The following is a 14,930-nucleotide window of genomic DNA, read 5'->3' on the forward strand; positions in this document are numbered from 1 at the left end:
TGTGTGTGTGTGTGTGTGTGCATGCACACATAGTTTCTATTTGTGGATTTGTATATCTGTATTGTTCATCTGTTACCTGAATGACCTATTGTGTTTTATTTCTGCCTAACACAAGCACTAGAGAGGCCCCTGAAGTTGGAGTACTAACATCTCCCAGTTACTTAGTGATCAGAGATTTAAATAGATGGACTCAAGGGTGGAGTGCATGGGTGGGCGGATGGACTGATAAGTGAATGCAAAGGTGAAAGGATGAATAGGAGGCAGGTGGATGGATGGACAGATGACTAGAAGAGTGAATGGATGGAGGAGTGATTGGATAAATGGATAGATGGATGGATGGATGGATGGATGGATGGATGGATGGATGGATGAATAGATAGGTGGATATTGGACTAGTGGCTGAATGGGTGAGGGAATGGGTAGATGGTTACATGCATGGATGGATGAATGGATGGATGGATGGATGGGTAGATGGGTGGATATTCAGGCTAGCAGCTGCATGGAAGAGGGATGGATGGATGAGTGGTGCCATTGCTCTGCCTGTCAGTGGCTCTGAGAAAACTGAATGCCACCTGCTGCCTGCCCTGTGCTTCCCTCCAGAGCAGGAGGGCACGGGCAGCTGTACCACCCAGCCTCTGTCTACCAGCTCCACATTACTGTGCCCTTTGACAGGTTTCCCCAGGAGCTGAATGTGGGAAAGATCAGCGCCGAAGTGATGTGGAATCTGTTCGCCCAGGACATGAAGTACGCCATGGAGGGTGAGTCCAGGTCCACCCCTGGCTTGGCAGCTGCAGGGCTCCGTGCCCTGGTGTCTCCTCCAGGATGGCCTGGACACAGGCTAAGCCGCCCACTACACCCTCCAGAGCACGACAAACACCGCCTGTGCAAGAGCGCTGACTACATGAACCTGCACTTCAAAGTCAAGTGGCTCTACAACGAGTACGTGGCCGAGCTGCCCGCCTTCAAGGACCGTGTGCCCGAGTACCCCACGTAAGTGCCCACCAGGGCCACCCTGAGAGGAGGGCAGGCCTGCTCCAGGCCTGAGCACGCTCACTAGGCTGCACGGTGAAATCCAGAAGACCGTGGTCCCAGAGGGCCACCCAAGTGGGGACTGGTCCTCTAACTGTTCTGCGAAGTGTGGTAACAATGCTGTCACCATCATTGTGAGGTTGAGGAAATGAAGAACTAAAAAGATACCAAGCAGCCGGCCATGGTCTGATCCCAGCTACTCAGGAAGCTGAGACAGGAGGATCACAGATTCTAACCCAGCCCAGGCAATTTAATAAATTAGCAAGATCCTGTCTCGAAAATATAAAGGGCTAGAATGTAGCTCAGTGTGAAGATTCTGGGTGCTGTGCTCAGTACCCCAAACACACACAGTACCCAGGGACCTGGCTAAAGTCAGGTAAGTGATGGAGCCAAGATTTGAGCCTGGGCTCAGACTGCCAGGCTAGGCTGTGGGACAGGATGGTAGCCACCCCTTGCTGAGCACCTCTCCTGTGGTACGGTCTGCCCTCTGTGTCTATGGAATGGTTACAGGATGCCCTGTGGGTATCAAAGTTCAGGAACATGTAGGTCTCTTCTACAAGATGGCAGTGTCTGTGTAAAACCACACACACCCTCCTGCACCTGACTCATCTCTGGATGACTTAGGACCCTGGGACAGTGTTGGGGCAGTGCGAAGTGTCACAGCACAGTTTAATGAATAGTGACAAGAAGAAAGTCTCTGTCCAAACACATGCAATTTTTACAAATATATCCAATCCCCCAATGGGTTGAACCTGGGGCCGTGGAGCCCACAGACACAGAGGCCAATCACACAGGAAATGAGATCACAGAGGTGAACCCACTGGCCAGCAGGGACTGGGTGGACCAAGGCCAAGTGCAGGTGGGCGAGGGAGGAGCTGCCAGGCCACAGGAGTGCAGAGCAGTATAGGCCCAGCTCCCCAGCACTGCTCAGGACTGGATCAGAACCAGGCTGTGCCAGGGGTGAGGAGAGTGAGGTAGCAGGGTCCCACCCCGGTTGTCCCTTTCAGGTGGTTCGAACCCTTTGTGATCCAGTGGCTGGATGAGAATGAGGAAGTGTCCCGGGATTTCCTGCATGGAGCCCTGGAACGTGACAAGAAGGATGGGGTAAGAAGGTTGACCCTTGACTAAGCTCCCAGTTGGCTCATAGTGCACCTGTTTACTCTGGGGTCCATTGGGATCCAGTTTGAGAGCAAAGATTGCCTTTATGGAGAAGCCAATCTCTGATAAGTGTCCACCATCTTGGTCTTGCTCATGGGTTTTAAAATCTTGTGTTCATACAACAACTGTGGAATGTGAGTTCATCAAGCCTGACCTGTCTACCCACCCAATGGCCTTTGCATCCACCTCTAAGTCACCTTGCATACTCTGCACCTCATCCAAGGGTACTGGGTATCTAGCCATCCCCATGGAGTATAGTGGGGTGGGCCTGAGGCCTGCCCAGCTCTGATGTCTCCTTCCTCCTGACTCCCCGACCCCAGTTCCAGCAGACGTCGGAGCATGCCCTGTTTTCCTGCTCAGTGGTGGACGTCTTCTCTCAGCTCAACCAGAGCTTTGAGATCATCAAGAAGCTCGAGTGCCCTGACCCCCAGATTGTGGGACACTACATGAGGCGCTTTGCTAAGGTGTGGGGTACAGGCAGAGCTGGGAAAAGGTCACAGGGCAGGTGGAGGTGCAGGCAGGGCTGGATATAGGTCATGGGGCAGGGTGGGGTGGAAATCAGGGTTGGCAATGGGATCAGGGGTGGAGCTGAGATTGGTGACATCTGCAAGGTGGAGCTGAGGCTGGGTGTGGGGCTGAGTTGGTGACAATGGGTTTAGGCTGAGTTCAGGGGTGAGGTCAGGATTAAGATTCAGGCTTCAAGGTTTGGGCAGGGTTCAGGTTGGGTTTGGGTTTTGGATTGAGACTGAAACTGAGGTCAAGGCTGACATGAGTGGGAATTAGCACTGCACATCACCATGGTCGGGGTTGCCTTGCAGCTCAGGTTGGCTGGGGTTGAGACACGTGCTGAGTCATTGCAGAAGTTGGAGCCAGGGCCGAGGTTTGGGGCCAAGGTCATTCATGAGGTTGGCAATGGCCTTTGCTTCAAGCTGAGCCTGGTATCCGAGACTGGGTCAGTGCTGGGTTTTGGGGTACCCCAGGATTTGGGGTTGTCCTTGCCTTTGGAGTGAGTGACAGGATGGGGCTGGCTTTGGGATGAGCTTGGCATCAATGGATCAGAGCTGAGGTTGAACTGACCGTTGTCAGGCCAGGTCGGTGACAAGGGTTTCCGGTCACCTCCCACCTTCAGTGGGTTCGGGCCGAGCTTACAACTGGGGCCAGGTTAACAGGGCAGAGAGCTACTTTGAGGAAGAGCTGGACCTGCAAGACGCAGCCATCCCGGGTCCTCCCGGGTGTCCACCTCAGCGCCATAGTGCTCGAGCTCAGCCCTGGCCCCCCGATGGCTCCTGTGGGGACCTAGTGAGGCATGCGCCCGAGCTCTGTCTGCTCTTACACCTGTGTCCTCCTCAGACCATCAGCAACGTCCTCCTGCAGTATGCGGACATCATCTCCAAGGACTTTGCCTCATACTGCTCCAAGGAGAAGGAGAAAGTGGTGACCTGTGGCGCCCATCCCAGGCCCTGCCCCTCTCCCGGCCCCGCCCATCCCTCATCTGGCCCCGCCCCTCTCCCGGCCCCGCCCCACTCCATCCTGGGCTCCCCTCTGCCCCTGTGCGAGGGTCGCTGTGTGGACGCCCTGCCTTGGCAGGACACGTGGATCGAGTGTGTACCTGGGCACTCGGCATGTGTGTGCACAAGTGTGCGTGTCCGGGGCAGCAGGATCTGGTACGCTGTGCTGTGTGTGGTGATGCATGTGTGTGTGCCTGTCTGGGTGTGTGAGTGCAGATCCCGTGGGTGTGTGAATGGTCACCCTGCAGGACCAGGATGCCATTGGCTGCTCCCAGGCCCCCTGTGCGCAATAGGGTCCTGGGAAAACGACCAACTTCTCCTTGCCCCAGTCCCCACGAGCCTCTGCACCCCAGGAACCTGCGCCCAAGCATCCTGTGCATCCTCAGGGGACCCCGAGGGTCCCTGCCTCCAGACCCTTCCACGATTCCCTCCGGGCCCTGGATGTGGCGGGAGAGGCCTTGGGCTCGGCAGAGCCTCATGTCCTCTCTCGCCTGCAGCCCTGCATCCTCATGAACAACACTCAGCAGCTCCGGGTCCAGCTGGAGAAGATGTTCGAGGCCATGGGCGGCAAGGAGGTGAGGCGGGCTCTCCCTGGTCTAGTCCCTGATGCCCCAGTTGCAGGCAGCTCAGGGACCAGCAGCCCCCACGTTCAAGGGGCCAAGGCAGGGGGCTCACATGTTTAAGACCTCAGAGCCACACAGCAGCGAGGCCAAGGGGCAACTTTGCCGTTGTGCCCTGTGTCCTCTGCAGTCCCAGGCCCCCCCTGAGGTCCACAAGGCCCCGTGCAGGCCTTGCTGGGGCACAGTTAATGGGGTGCCATCTCCCCTCAGCTGGACGCTGAGGCCAGCGACATCCTGAAGGAGCTGCAGGTGAAACTGAACAACGTTCTGGATGATCTCAGCCGGGTGTTTGCGACCAGGTGGGCAGCCAGGGGAGGGAGCTGGGGGAGCGAAGGCAGCCAGGTCCCTGAGCCTGGCCCTGGGGAGTCAGGGGTGGTACCAGGGGAGAGGATAAGGCTTGGAGCTGCACAGGGCTGAGTTCAAGTCCCACCCAGCTGCATCCCAGTCATGTGGTCCTAGGGCTGTGTCTGTGTATCCATCGAGTAGGGCGGATGAGCAGACAGCACCCAAGCAGGGCCAAGGGGAAATGGATGTGCAGGGGTCTCAGCCCAGCATCAGTTCCACCTCCCCACTCCCTGCCTGAGAGGCTCTGAGCCTGTGCTCCCTGGGCAGGATGTGAGCCCAGAGCGCTCTGTCACCTCCTGCCCTTTGCCCCATGCCCAGCTTCCAGCCACACATTGAAGAGTGCGTCAAACAGATGGGCGACATCCTCGGCCAGGTGAAGGGCACAGGCAACGTGCCAGCCAGTGCCTGCAGCAGCGTGGCTCAGGATGCAGACAACGTGCTGCAGCCCATCATGGACCTGCTGGACAGCAAGTGAGCCAGCCAGCCCCGGGCCTCAAAGGAAGGAAAGACAGACACCCGGAGGATGGGGAAATGGGTGCACGGATGGAGGGCTAGTGCCTGATAAGATGTGACAGATTGGCAGGGCAGTGACCGGGATTGCCAGGTTATAGGTGAAAGGCTTAGGCATCCAGGCGGGGGATGGATGGACGGGTTGACAGATGACTGGATGGATGGACTGAAAGATGGATGGATAATGGACAGATTGACAGATGGGTGGATGGATGGACAAGTTGACAGATGGATGGACAGGTTGATGGATGGATGTAGGAGTGGATGCATAGTTGGGTATGTGGAAGACAAGTGTTAACTGGATGAATGAATAGAATAAGGGGTGAATGGATGGACTGAAAGATGGACAGAGGGGTGGAGAAATACCTGGGTGGGTGAGGGAATATTTTAGGTATAGGCAAGTTTCTAGGCAAAATTATAAAATAAGAGATAATGGAGAAGGCACTTCTGCCTGAGGAGCTGCAGGGGCACAGCTCTGCTGAACAGGTCAGACACAGAAGACCCAGACCAGCCCCTTTGGGTTGGCTGAGACGACCTAGGAGCTGGCTGATCATAGAGAGTTCTGGTTTTGCAAGATGGCTCCCAAGAAGTTCTTACTCGTCTGAGGGGCAGTTCAGTCTCCACAAGATGATGTTTCTGTTTAGGACAGTCTATTTGTAAATGCTCTGCTGGATGAATGAATGTTTGGATCGATGGATGATGGATGGGTTGATGAGTAGATGAATGGATGATTAATGATGAATGCTGGATGGATGGATAGATGGATGGATGGATGGATGGATGGATGGATGGATGGATGGATGGGCAGGTACCTGAGCCAGTGAATGTATGAGCGAATAGATGGATACAGGGAGGGTGGAAGAAATAGAGAATGAAGCCATTAGAGGAGATGGCTGGGAGGTGGCCATCAGCTGGCGGGTGGATCCTGGTAGTTTGTCCCGCTGCTTCAGCTCCCATAATCCTGCTGCTTCCCCTCCAAAGCCTGCGCTCCTCTGCCATTCCCTCCTCTTCCCCCTCACATGACCTCAGCCCCACATGTCCCCACTCACCAGATCTCCCGCCCCCTCTCTCTCCCCACTGCCACCTCCATTTCAGGGCCTTGGCCTCTCCCAGGGCACCGAAGCCCATTTCATCCTGACCCCTGCTGATCTCCCCAGCCACCACCCAGGGTCCCTGCACCAGCTGGGTGCCCTCCTGCCTGGCACCCCTGCACCCAGGGACTAGGCTACGTGGACTCTCATGCCCCACCCTTGCCCCCAGCCTGACCCTCTTTGCCAAAATCTGCGAGAAGACGGTGCTGAAGCGGGTGCTGAAGGAGCTGTGGAAGCTGGTCATGAACACCATGGAGAAGACCATCGTGCTGCCGCCACTCACCGACCAGACGGTGAGCTCTGCCCCGATGCTCAGCCTGGAGAGCTCGGCCTCCGGCTCAAAGGCACTGGCAACACATGGTGTCCGTCCAGGCGAAGGACTACCCACGGGTGGTGGGAGCCCCCAGAGATCATTTGTGGGCCAAGGATCATCAGAAGGAAGCTGGGTGCAGTGGCACACATCTGTAACCTCTGCAGCAGGGAAGCTGAGGCAGGAAGGTCACTTTGAATCCAAGGCCAACCTGGGTTACATAGTGAGTTTAAGGCCACCTGGACCAGGGGGTGAGACAAACAAAACAAAACAGACAGAAAGGATCATCAGAGGGTAACAGGGTCATTGATGGTTCAGGGTCATTCGGGGACCAAGATCACAGAAGTTAAATAGAGTCAAGGCTGGTAAGAGGCACCAAGATCACAGGTGGGGCCAGGATCACTCAGATCAGAGGTCACATGGAACACAGAGGTCAGCTCAGGGGTCAGGGTCACCCACAGTCCTGGGTCCACAGGCTCCTCAGAGAACTTTAGGGTCACTTGAGACCAGGAAAGATTAGCCACCCACAGAACAGAGGGTTCCTGGAGGTCTGCCAGAGGTCAGAGGAGTGAGCAGAGATCCTTCTGGGGCCGGTGGGGGCCACTGTCCTGGCATGGCAGTGGCAGGGGCTGGGGGTGGCAGGTGCAGAAGGGTCCCCCCCACCGCCTGAGCTGGGCTGATCAGGGCTGGGTGGAGCTGGGCAGGGCTGAGAAGGTCAGGGCTGAGCAGGCGTCTGCCCCTCCATGCCATCCCCACCTCTCTCCTCCCATTCCCCCTCTGCCCCGCTGACACTCATGGTGCCTTATTCCCCCCCACACCGCGCCCGGCTGACAGATGATCGTAAGTAGAGACCGTCTGTCCGTCTGTCTGTCCGTCCGCCCGTGGCTCTGTGTCTGGACCCGCCTGTGTGGCTGCTCCTGTGCTGTGGGGGAGGCGAGGCCGGGAGGGCAGACCAACCTATGCCACAACCCTTCGCATGGGGGAGGGAAGGCTCCCCCCCTTTCTGCCCCTCCACCCCACCCCTCTCTCTGGGCCTCCCCGGCTAGGTCCAGCTCCGTCCAGCTCGCTCTGACTGGGTCCATGCGCCTGGGGACCCAAGAACAGCTGGGCACTGCGCCAGGGGAGACCTGGGCCTCCTGCCCGCCCAGCCTCAGCTCCTTGAAACCACTGTACCTCCCATTCGGGGTTTCTCACGCGAAAAGTAGGGTCCCCCATACCTTGTACCAGGAACAGGCGTGACTGCCCAGAAGCCCCTCAGGGCAAGGTTGTCGGGTGGGGGGCTGGGGCACTGGTGCCCCCGGTGTGAGCGCCTACAGGGCACTGGAAGATAGAGGAATTCGAGCTGGAGCTGACGTGGTGCACAGCTGCATTCCCAGTACTCTGGGAGTCTGAGGCAGGAGAATTGAAAGTTTGGGTACAGGCTAAGCAATTTATCCATATAGCAAAACCATCTCAAGAATTTTTTGGAGGGGCTGGGGATTTAGCTCAGCAGCATAAGCACCTGCCTGCCTTGCAAGCAGGCAGTCGTGAGTTCGATCCGCAGTACCGATAAAAAGGAAAAAGGAAAAAAAAAAAAAGATGAAAAAGAATTTTTTAAGGTCTGTGCACCTACCTCAGGGTGAAGGCCCTGATTTCAAGCCCCAATAGCACAATAAAAAAAACCACCCTTACGAATGGCTGCATGTACACAGGCCTTGTCACGGCAGCCAGGCATTCCAGGTCACCTTGGTGGGAACCCATGAGCAAGAGGATATACTTGTTCCCATTTTGTCGATGACAAAAGCTGAGCCTCAGAGCCATCTGTTTTCAAGGTCTTGTAGTACATAGATGTGAGAGTTGAGTTTCCAACTTGGGCCTGTTTCAATACAGAGCCAGTTCACTTTCCTGTTGGCCCAAGAACTGAGAGGCTTGTGTGTACAATAAATATAAATGGGTTAGGTTTGGGCAGTGGCTTCACTTTTGGGCTCTCCCTCCCTCTCCCTACCTTTCTTCTGTCTCCCTGACTCTCACATCATTAAGACTCAGCCATTCAGTCCCCCACAGTCCCCTAATGGCCACCCCTGAGCAGCACAGAGCCCATCCCCATGAGCAACCATGCACAGGACCCACGGGCTGACCTCCCTGTGACATTGTCTCTGCAGGGCACTCTCTTGAGAAAGCATGGCAAGGGATTAGAAAAGGTAATAAGGCCTTGGGTTGCCGAGGTCCCAACCGTGGCATCAGGTGTGAGTGTGCACATGAGTGTCTGTGGGTGTCCGTGTCTGTGTTCATAGGCACAGGCGGCAAGTCCCCGATGGGCTTGTGGTAGGGGACAGACATCCATGCTGAGCCCCAAGAAGTCGGAAGTCAGAGAGCAGCTAACTTTCAGGGCCGGGACTAGGAGTGAATGCACGTGTGAGCAAAAGTGTGCACTGCCCCTGCCTCTCAGGGCCACAGCCCAGGGTTTCTCCCAGCATGGCCGCAGCGGCCTTGGATCCCCCATGTGGGCAGAGCCCAGGACTCCTGGTTTCCGGGTGGATTTTTTTGTTGTGAGGGGCTAGGAGCTGGGGCAGCACATGTGCAGGTGCCTTGCCAGGCCCTGAGACCCTGCACAGCTCTGTGGGCCTGGGCCGTGAGGCTCCCTCCTCGGCTGCCAGCCCCCAGGAGGGACTCAGTGCCTGGTGCTATGCCCATGCACCTGCACCCTAGAGAGGAGACTGTGTCCATTTGCGTGTGTGATGGTGCACACATGCAAGTGTGTTTGTCATGTGTACTTTTGTCATTGCGTGTATTTAGCATGTGTTCTGCACATGTGATCTGTGTTGCTCTTAGTGTGAAAGTGTGTGTGTGTGTACAGACTGATTGAACTTGCCATGTCCACTGGGCATTTCCGGGGTGGGAGAGGAGTGTGGGCACTCTGCCCAAGGGCTAGGAGCCTGACGCAAGCCCCATGGCCATGGTGCCAGGCAGGGAGGGACCTATGCAGGGCCTCTGGGACTCTGACCTCCGCCTGGTTCTCTCCACAGGGCAGGGTGAAACTGCCAAGCCACTCAGACGTAAGCCCAGCTCTGTGTCTGTCTGGCCCCCCCCACCCCGCCCCACACCTCTGTGGTCCATGCCGTCGGTCCTGTCTGTCACTTCCTCCTGTCTGTCTGGCTTGCTCGTGGTGGGGAGGTGGTGGGAAGGGCAGAGGGTACAACAGGGAAACTGAGGCCCAGCATCCGGGCTCTGGGTAACTGAGCCTCGATGCTACCTTGGGGGTCACAGCATCTTGAGGACAGGGCTCGGGTGTGGCTCCAGCAGCTGCGCCAGGCCCTAGGTTCTGCCGCAGCACAACCAGGATGGGACTGGGGGGCAGTGACAGTGACCAGAGGAGTTCTCGTTATGGGCCAGCGTCTCTCCAAATGTCCCCCCAGTCCACAGCCCCCACAGAGGGCCCCCAGGTCCCAGGTCCAGGTTAACACAGTCCCATCAGCCTGGGAGAAGCTGGGAGACCCCACCGGAAACAGGCCAGGCTGGGTCTCAGGCTCCCTCCAAGCCCCACACCCCTAGCAGCGGTCACAGGGAGTGCTGAGGAAGGACCGGTCCAGAGTGGATTCGAGGGCCCCATCTAGATGGGGAGACTGAGACTCAGAGTGATTAAGTAATTGGCCGAGGGCAACACAGCCAAGCTGGGATTCGAACCCAGGCCCGCTCCACTGGTCAGAGCCGTAACTGTATGGTCAGGTTGAAGGGGTCTGGGGGACAGTGAGGGCAGGGCTGCTAAGAGCCTACCACACTACAGGTGGACTGGGGGGGTCTGCTGACAGCCCAATCCCACCTCCTCAAGCTCCTCGCTGTCACCCCATCTGGGACCCCACACACACAACCCAACTCCCCTGTGTTTCCCTATCCCATAGTCCCAGAGTCACGGTGAGGATGAGGGAGCAGGGAGTGTCCCCACGGGACTGGGGCTCCCACTTCCTGGGGACCCTAGACCTGTGTCACAAGGAAGGACCACAGCCCTGCCCAGAACCTCCAGACAGTGCGGTGGGGGCTGGGGACCAGGTGGGGAGCCCACCTTCATGCAGGCCACACCTTTGTCACCTGCAGGGGACCCAGATGATTTTCAATGCCGCCAAGGAGCTGGGCCAACTCTCCAAACTCAAGGTGAGAGGTGGGGGTCGGTTGGGGGGCAGGAGGACCTGGGGGAGGGAGCCTGCACGGACAGAAATGCCGCTACAGGGCTTAAAGCCCAATTCATTGGCTTCAGAGAGCTGGGGACATGAGCTCGGTTCAGCTTCAGGTGCGGTGTGATCCAGGTGCAAGTCACCTGTGGACCAGCAGGTGCAGGGCGCGGGACCTGAGAGACCCATGGCCTAGCTCTCTAATGGGGTGACGCCTACCTGGCCCCTGGCCCCACCCAGGACCACATGGCACGAGAAGAGGCCAAGAGTCTGACCCCGAAGCAGTGTGCAGTGGTGGAACTAGCCCTGGACACCATCAAGGTGAGAGGCGCTGGGGGCAGGGCTGAGGGCTGGTGTGGACGTACCTGGCTTGCCCTGGACCCACAGTACCTCCCTGTTTATGGCACGCCCTGACCCCCTTCCAAGCCAAGCTAGGTGAGACAGCCAAGGGCCAGCATCCCCAGTCTTGTCAGGTCGAACCTGGGGTAGCAAGAAGGATGGAGGTAGGGTGAGCCCCGGGAAGGGCAGCAGATGGTTTTCTGGAGAGTATGGGGAAGTGGGTTTTGAGGAATGCACAGGAGTTCACCAGGCCAAGCCAGAAAGAGCCTTTCGACCAGCAGGTACAGTAAGGGCAAAGGCAAGGGCAGGGAGCCCCAAGAGAAGGCTAGGAGTAGCCTGAGTGTCTCCAAGATGATGGAAGCCCTGGCAGGCTGGGGTATGCAAGGGAGAGCAGCGGATCCTCTGTGCCTCACCTCCTGCACCCGGTGGCCGACAGCAATACTTCCACGCGGGGGGCGTGGGGCTCAAGAAGACCTTTCTGGAGAAGAGCCCGGACCTGCAGTCTCTGCGCTACGCCCTGTCGCTCTACACACAGGCCACGGACCTGCTCATCAAGACCTTCGTGCAGACGCAGTCCGCACAGGGTGAGTGCAGGCCCCGACTCCCGTCTTGTCTTCTGTGACGCAAGGGCCAGTGGGCGGGGCCTGACGGTTGGGCCGGGATGCGAGGAGCCTTTTGGGGATTTATGACTTCGTAGAACCGGGGCCTGACCCCAAAACCTGGAGTGATTCACAACTCCAGGAGGTGGGGCCCCTGATCCCATAGGCCCACCAGGCGGTGCTTATCTGCTGGGACTGTCCGTGACTTTCGGGGCCCAGGGAGGAAAGAGAGTGATTGACAGCTCCGTGGGCGGGCTCTCTGGGGCGTGGGAACCGCGGGGTGATTGACAGCGCTGGGTGGGCGGGCGTTCTGAGCCCTGGGCCAATGAACGGCTGGGATCTCCGGGGGCGGGGGGCGGGGGGCGGGGGGGAGCCCTGTGGAGCCCGGGGACGGAGTCCGCGAGGACGCCCAGTTTGTCTCGTGCTTTCTCTGTCTGCTTCTGTCTCACTGAGCCCGCTGAGCCCATGCGCAGCAGCAGGGCCCAGTTCCCCTCGCTGGGAACCCGCTGTTCCAAGCTGGCCCCACGGGACACTACAAGGCCTCCATTGGGCCAGGCCTCAGTTTCCCCGGCATCCCGGCGAGGGAGGCGTCCCCGCGCGTCCGCGTCCCGCTGACGTTTCTCTTCTCTCTTGTTTTTCCTCCCTGTCGCTGGTCGCCCCGACCCCACCCCCACGCACGTCCCCCCCACCCCGCTGCCCCTCCGGCCCCGCCTGCCCCGTTAGTGCACGGTGGCAAGGGAACTAGGTTTACCCTTAGCGAAGACACTTATCCTGAGAAGGGTACGTGCCCGCCGCGCCCGGTGCCTGCGCCCTGCCGGCCGCTAGTAGAAGGCCGTCCTTCCCGCCGGCCGCGGGACAAAGGACGGCTTGCTGGCTCCACGTAGGGGTGTGCACGCCCTCCCTCCCAGACCAGTGCAAGCGGGATCCGGGCCAGGCCTGGTGGTGCACGCCTGACGTCCCAGCACTCTGGGAGGCTGAGGCAGGAGGATCCTCAGGGTAGAGCCCAGCCTGGCAACTAAGTAACTGATTGAGACTTTGTGTCCAGAAATAAACGGGATGTAGCTCAGTGCGAAGGCCCTGGGCTCATTCCCTAGAACTGCACTCATACATACAAAGCTGCACACAGATCTGGCCTGGCTGCTCTGCACACTGGGCACTACTGGGCAAGAAAGTACCTCCCTGAGCTTTGCTGTCCACTTCTGTAGAGTGGAGACAGGCAAGGGCCCTGCTTCACAGGATTCTTTTGAGGATTAGCAGAATTAAATTTGGAGCAGCCTACTGTGGTAGTGCACACTTGTGACCCCAACACTTGGAGGCTGAGGCAGGAGGATCGCTGAGAGTTCAATGCCAGCTTGAGTTACATAAGGCTCAGAAAAGCTAAATAAGTTAATGAATGTAGAGCAATCCCTGGCACAAGGTAAACTCGAAGCAGTTATATTCAGTGTCATGTTTTTCAGAGTAAAAAACGACCAACGTTTCAAACTTTTAATTCTAAGACCCAGTGCCAAGAGTTTCCTGAGAGGTCTCCAAGGAATTTCTCACAGCCAGGCATGGTGCCTATTATCCCATCACTCTGGGAGGCTGAGGCAAAAGGATCCCGACTTCGAGGCCAGCCTGACATTGTGTTTCAAAATAAATTTTAAAATGGTTGGGGATGCAGCTCAGGCGTTCAATCCCCAGGACCACAAAATTATAGAAATAAGTAAGTGCTTTCCTGCTTGTCAGGAGGGCGCCCAGCCCGGTACCTAGGAGAGGCTGAGTGGTGGAGGAGGTGGAACCACTTGCCCAGGAGGATTCTTCCGGGAGGGGCACGGGGCTGGGGAAACTACCCCAGAGAAAGCTTTCCCCGTGGAGCCAGCAAACCCTGGGAGAGGGCGTAGTACTGCCCCTCGCCTTCTCACTAGCCTTGGCCTTGGCCTGACCTCTCACCCGACCCCACTCTAACCGGCACCCCACTCTGGCCCGGATTGAGCTTGCTATGAAGCATCGGCCTGGGGGGAGGGCAGGCTGAGCATGTGACGGCGGGGCGGGAGCCTGAAGTCTTGAGGGTGACAAGGAAGATAGCGGGGAGGGCGGCGACCGTGGCCCAGGCCCGGTCTGGGGGACGGGGGCTCCCTCTGCCCCTGACCCTTGGCCACTTCCTGTCTATCGCGGTAACGCAGGTCAGCCTGCGACTGCCCCGTCCCCATCCCCACCTCCAATTCGGCCCTGTTCCTGTCCCCTGCATGGGGTGTTCCAGGAGTGGGTTGCTGCCTGGGGGCTGGGGAGGACTCGCGGGGGTGCTGGTGGCCACGGGTCCGCAGTCCCCAACAGGACACTTAATGATGGCCAGAAAGAAAAGCGCCAATCACCATGACCATCCGACAAGGAAATCTGTGGGCTGTGGAACTGAAAGCTCCAGGATGATTGGCACCAGGAGTACCTAGATCCAGAGTCTCCAGCGCGCCTTGCCTCCACTGGGCACTCCATGGAAACCCCTGTGGGCAAGCTCTCCACTCACTAGACAGAGACAGCACAGAGGGAGATTCACTCCCTTAGACTGGGTCAAAATCCAGGCCTAGTTCCTATTGGCCCAGTTTGGGTCACATGACCACCTCTGAGCCAATCCCTGCAGCCTGGGCAGGATCTACTCTTGATTGGACCCTGAGGTTCCTTTGCCAAAGAGCTCAGCAATAGTCCCCACTGCCTGAGCCACCAGGTCGGGATGAGGTTGGGGGTCTGTATCAGCAGGGGAATCAAGGCAGGGAAATCAAGTTTCCTGAACAGTCTCTTAAGGAGAAATGCGGACTCAGTCTGATGAGCAGCGTGTTAAAGGAGCCACGGGGAGGCCTGTGAGGTTGAGGGGACTGAGAGAAAAAGGAAGGCAGATGCATTAGGCTCAGGGAGGTTAAGACGTCTGCTTGAGGTCACACAGCAAAGCAGTCAAAAGCCAAACCCTCCAGCCCCGCTCAGCACCTCCCTGTCAGGGCTGATGACCTGGTGCCGCTAGCACAGGGTGGGCGGGTGGTGGTCCAGGGCCCTCTTGGTGGGCAGGAAAGAATAGGGCTCACTTAGGCCATCTCTCCCGCTCCACCCAGGCTCGGGTGTAGAAGACCCTGTGGGCGAAGTTTCTGTCCACGTTGAGCTCTTCACTCACCCAGGAACCGGGGAACAAAAGGTCACAGTGAAAGGTGAGTGGCCTGAGGGCATAGGGGAGTGACTGTGACCTAAGACAAAAACCAGACACAAAATCATGGCAGGCAAGAAATTTTGTTGTGGGGATTTCCGACTTTCACT

The 14,930-nt window shown here is 57.8% G+C and overlaps 1 protein-coding gene across 3 annotated transcripts in view; it reads left to right on the forward strand.

Moving 5' to 3' along the window:
- The window catches only part of Unc13a (unc-13 homolog A), a 44,210-nt gene that overhangs the window by 24,851 nt on the left and 4,429 nt on the right, over positions 1 to 14,930 (forward strand). The window contains exons 27-43 of one of the 3 annotated variants that reach the window (XM_063228071.1): positions 673 to 758; positions 864 to 990; positions 2,037 to 2,133; positions 2,508 to 2,651; positions 3,538 to 3,621; positions 4,193 to 4,270; positions 4,526 to 4,614; positions 4,979 to 5,131; positions 6,431 to 6,554; positions 7,406 to 7,411; positions 8,713 to 8,751; positions 9,577 to 9,606; positions 10,643 to 10,699; positions 10,957 to 11,037; positions 11,492 to 11,639; positions 12,378 to 12,434; positions 14,732 to 14,824. In XM_063228071.1, coding sequence (XP_063084141.1) covers positions 673 to 758; positions 864 to 990; positions 2,037 to 2,133; positions 2,508 to 2,651; positions 3,538 to 3,621; positions 4,193 to 4,270; positions 4,526 to 4,614; positions 4,979 to 5,131; positions 6,431 to 6,554; positions 7,406 to 7,411; positions 8,713 to 8,751; positions 9,577 to 9,606; positions 10,643 to 10,699; positions 10,957 to 11,037; positions 11,492 to 11,639; positions 12,378 to 12,434; positions 14,732 to 14,824 — 1,493 coding nt within the window. The remainder of the gene's footprint in view (positions 1 to 672; positions 759 to 863; positions 991 to 2,036; positions 2,134 to 2,507; positions 2,652 to 3,537; positions 3,622 to 4,192; positions 4,271 to 4,525; positions 4,615 to 4,978; positions 5,132 to 6,430; positions 6,555 to 7,405; positions 7,412 to 8,712; positions 8,752 to 9,576; positions 9,607 to 10,642; positions 10,700 to 10,956; positions 11,038 to 11,491; positions 11,640 to 12,377; positions 12,435 to 14,731; positions 14,825 to 14,930) is intronic. The other 2 variants (XM_063228072.1, XM_063228073.1) reach the window with 2 other exon arrangements.

This window comes from Cavia porcellus, unplaced genomic scaffold (genome assembly GCF_034190915.1).
Source record: "Cavia porcellus strain 051 isolate PalLab524CR breed Dunkin Hartley unplaced genomic scaffold, mCavPor4.1 scaffold_17, whole genome shotgun sequence".
In the NCBI taxonomy this organism is placed as follows: domain Eukaryota; kingdom Metazoa; phylum Chordata; class Mammalia; order Rodentia; family Caviidae; genus Cavia; species Cavia porcellus.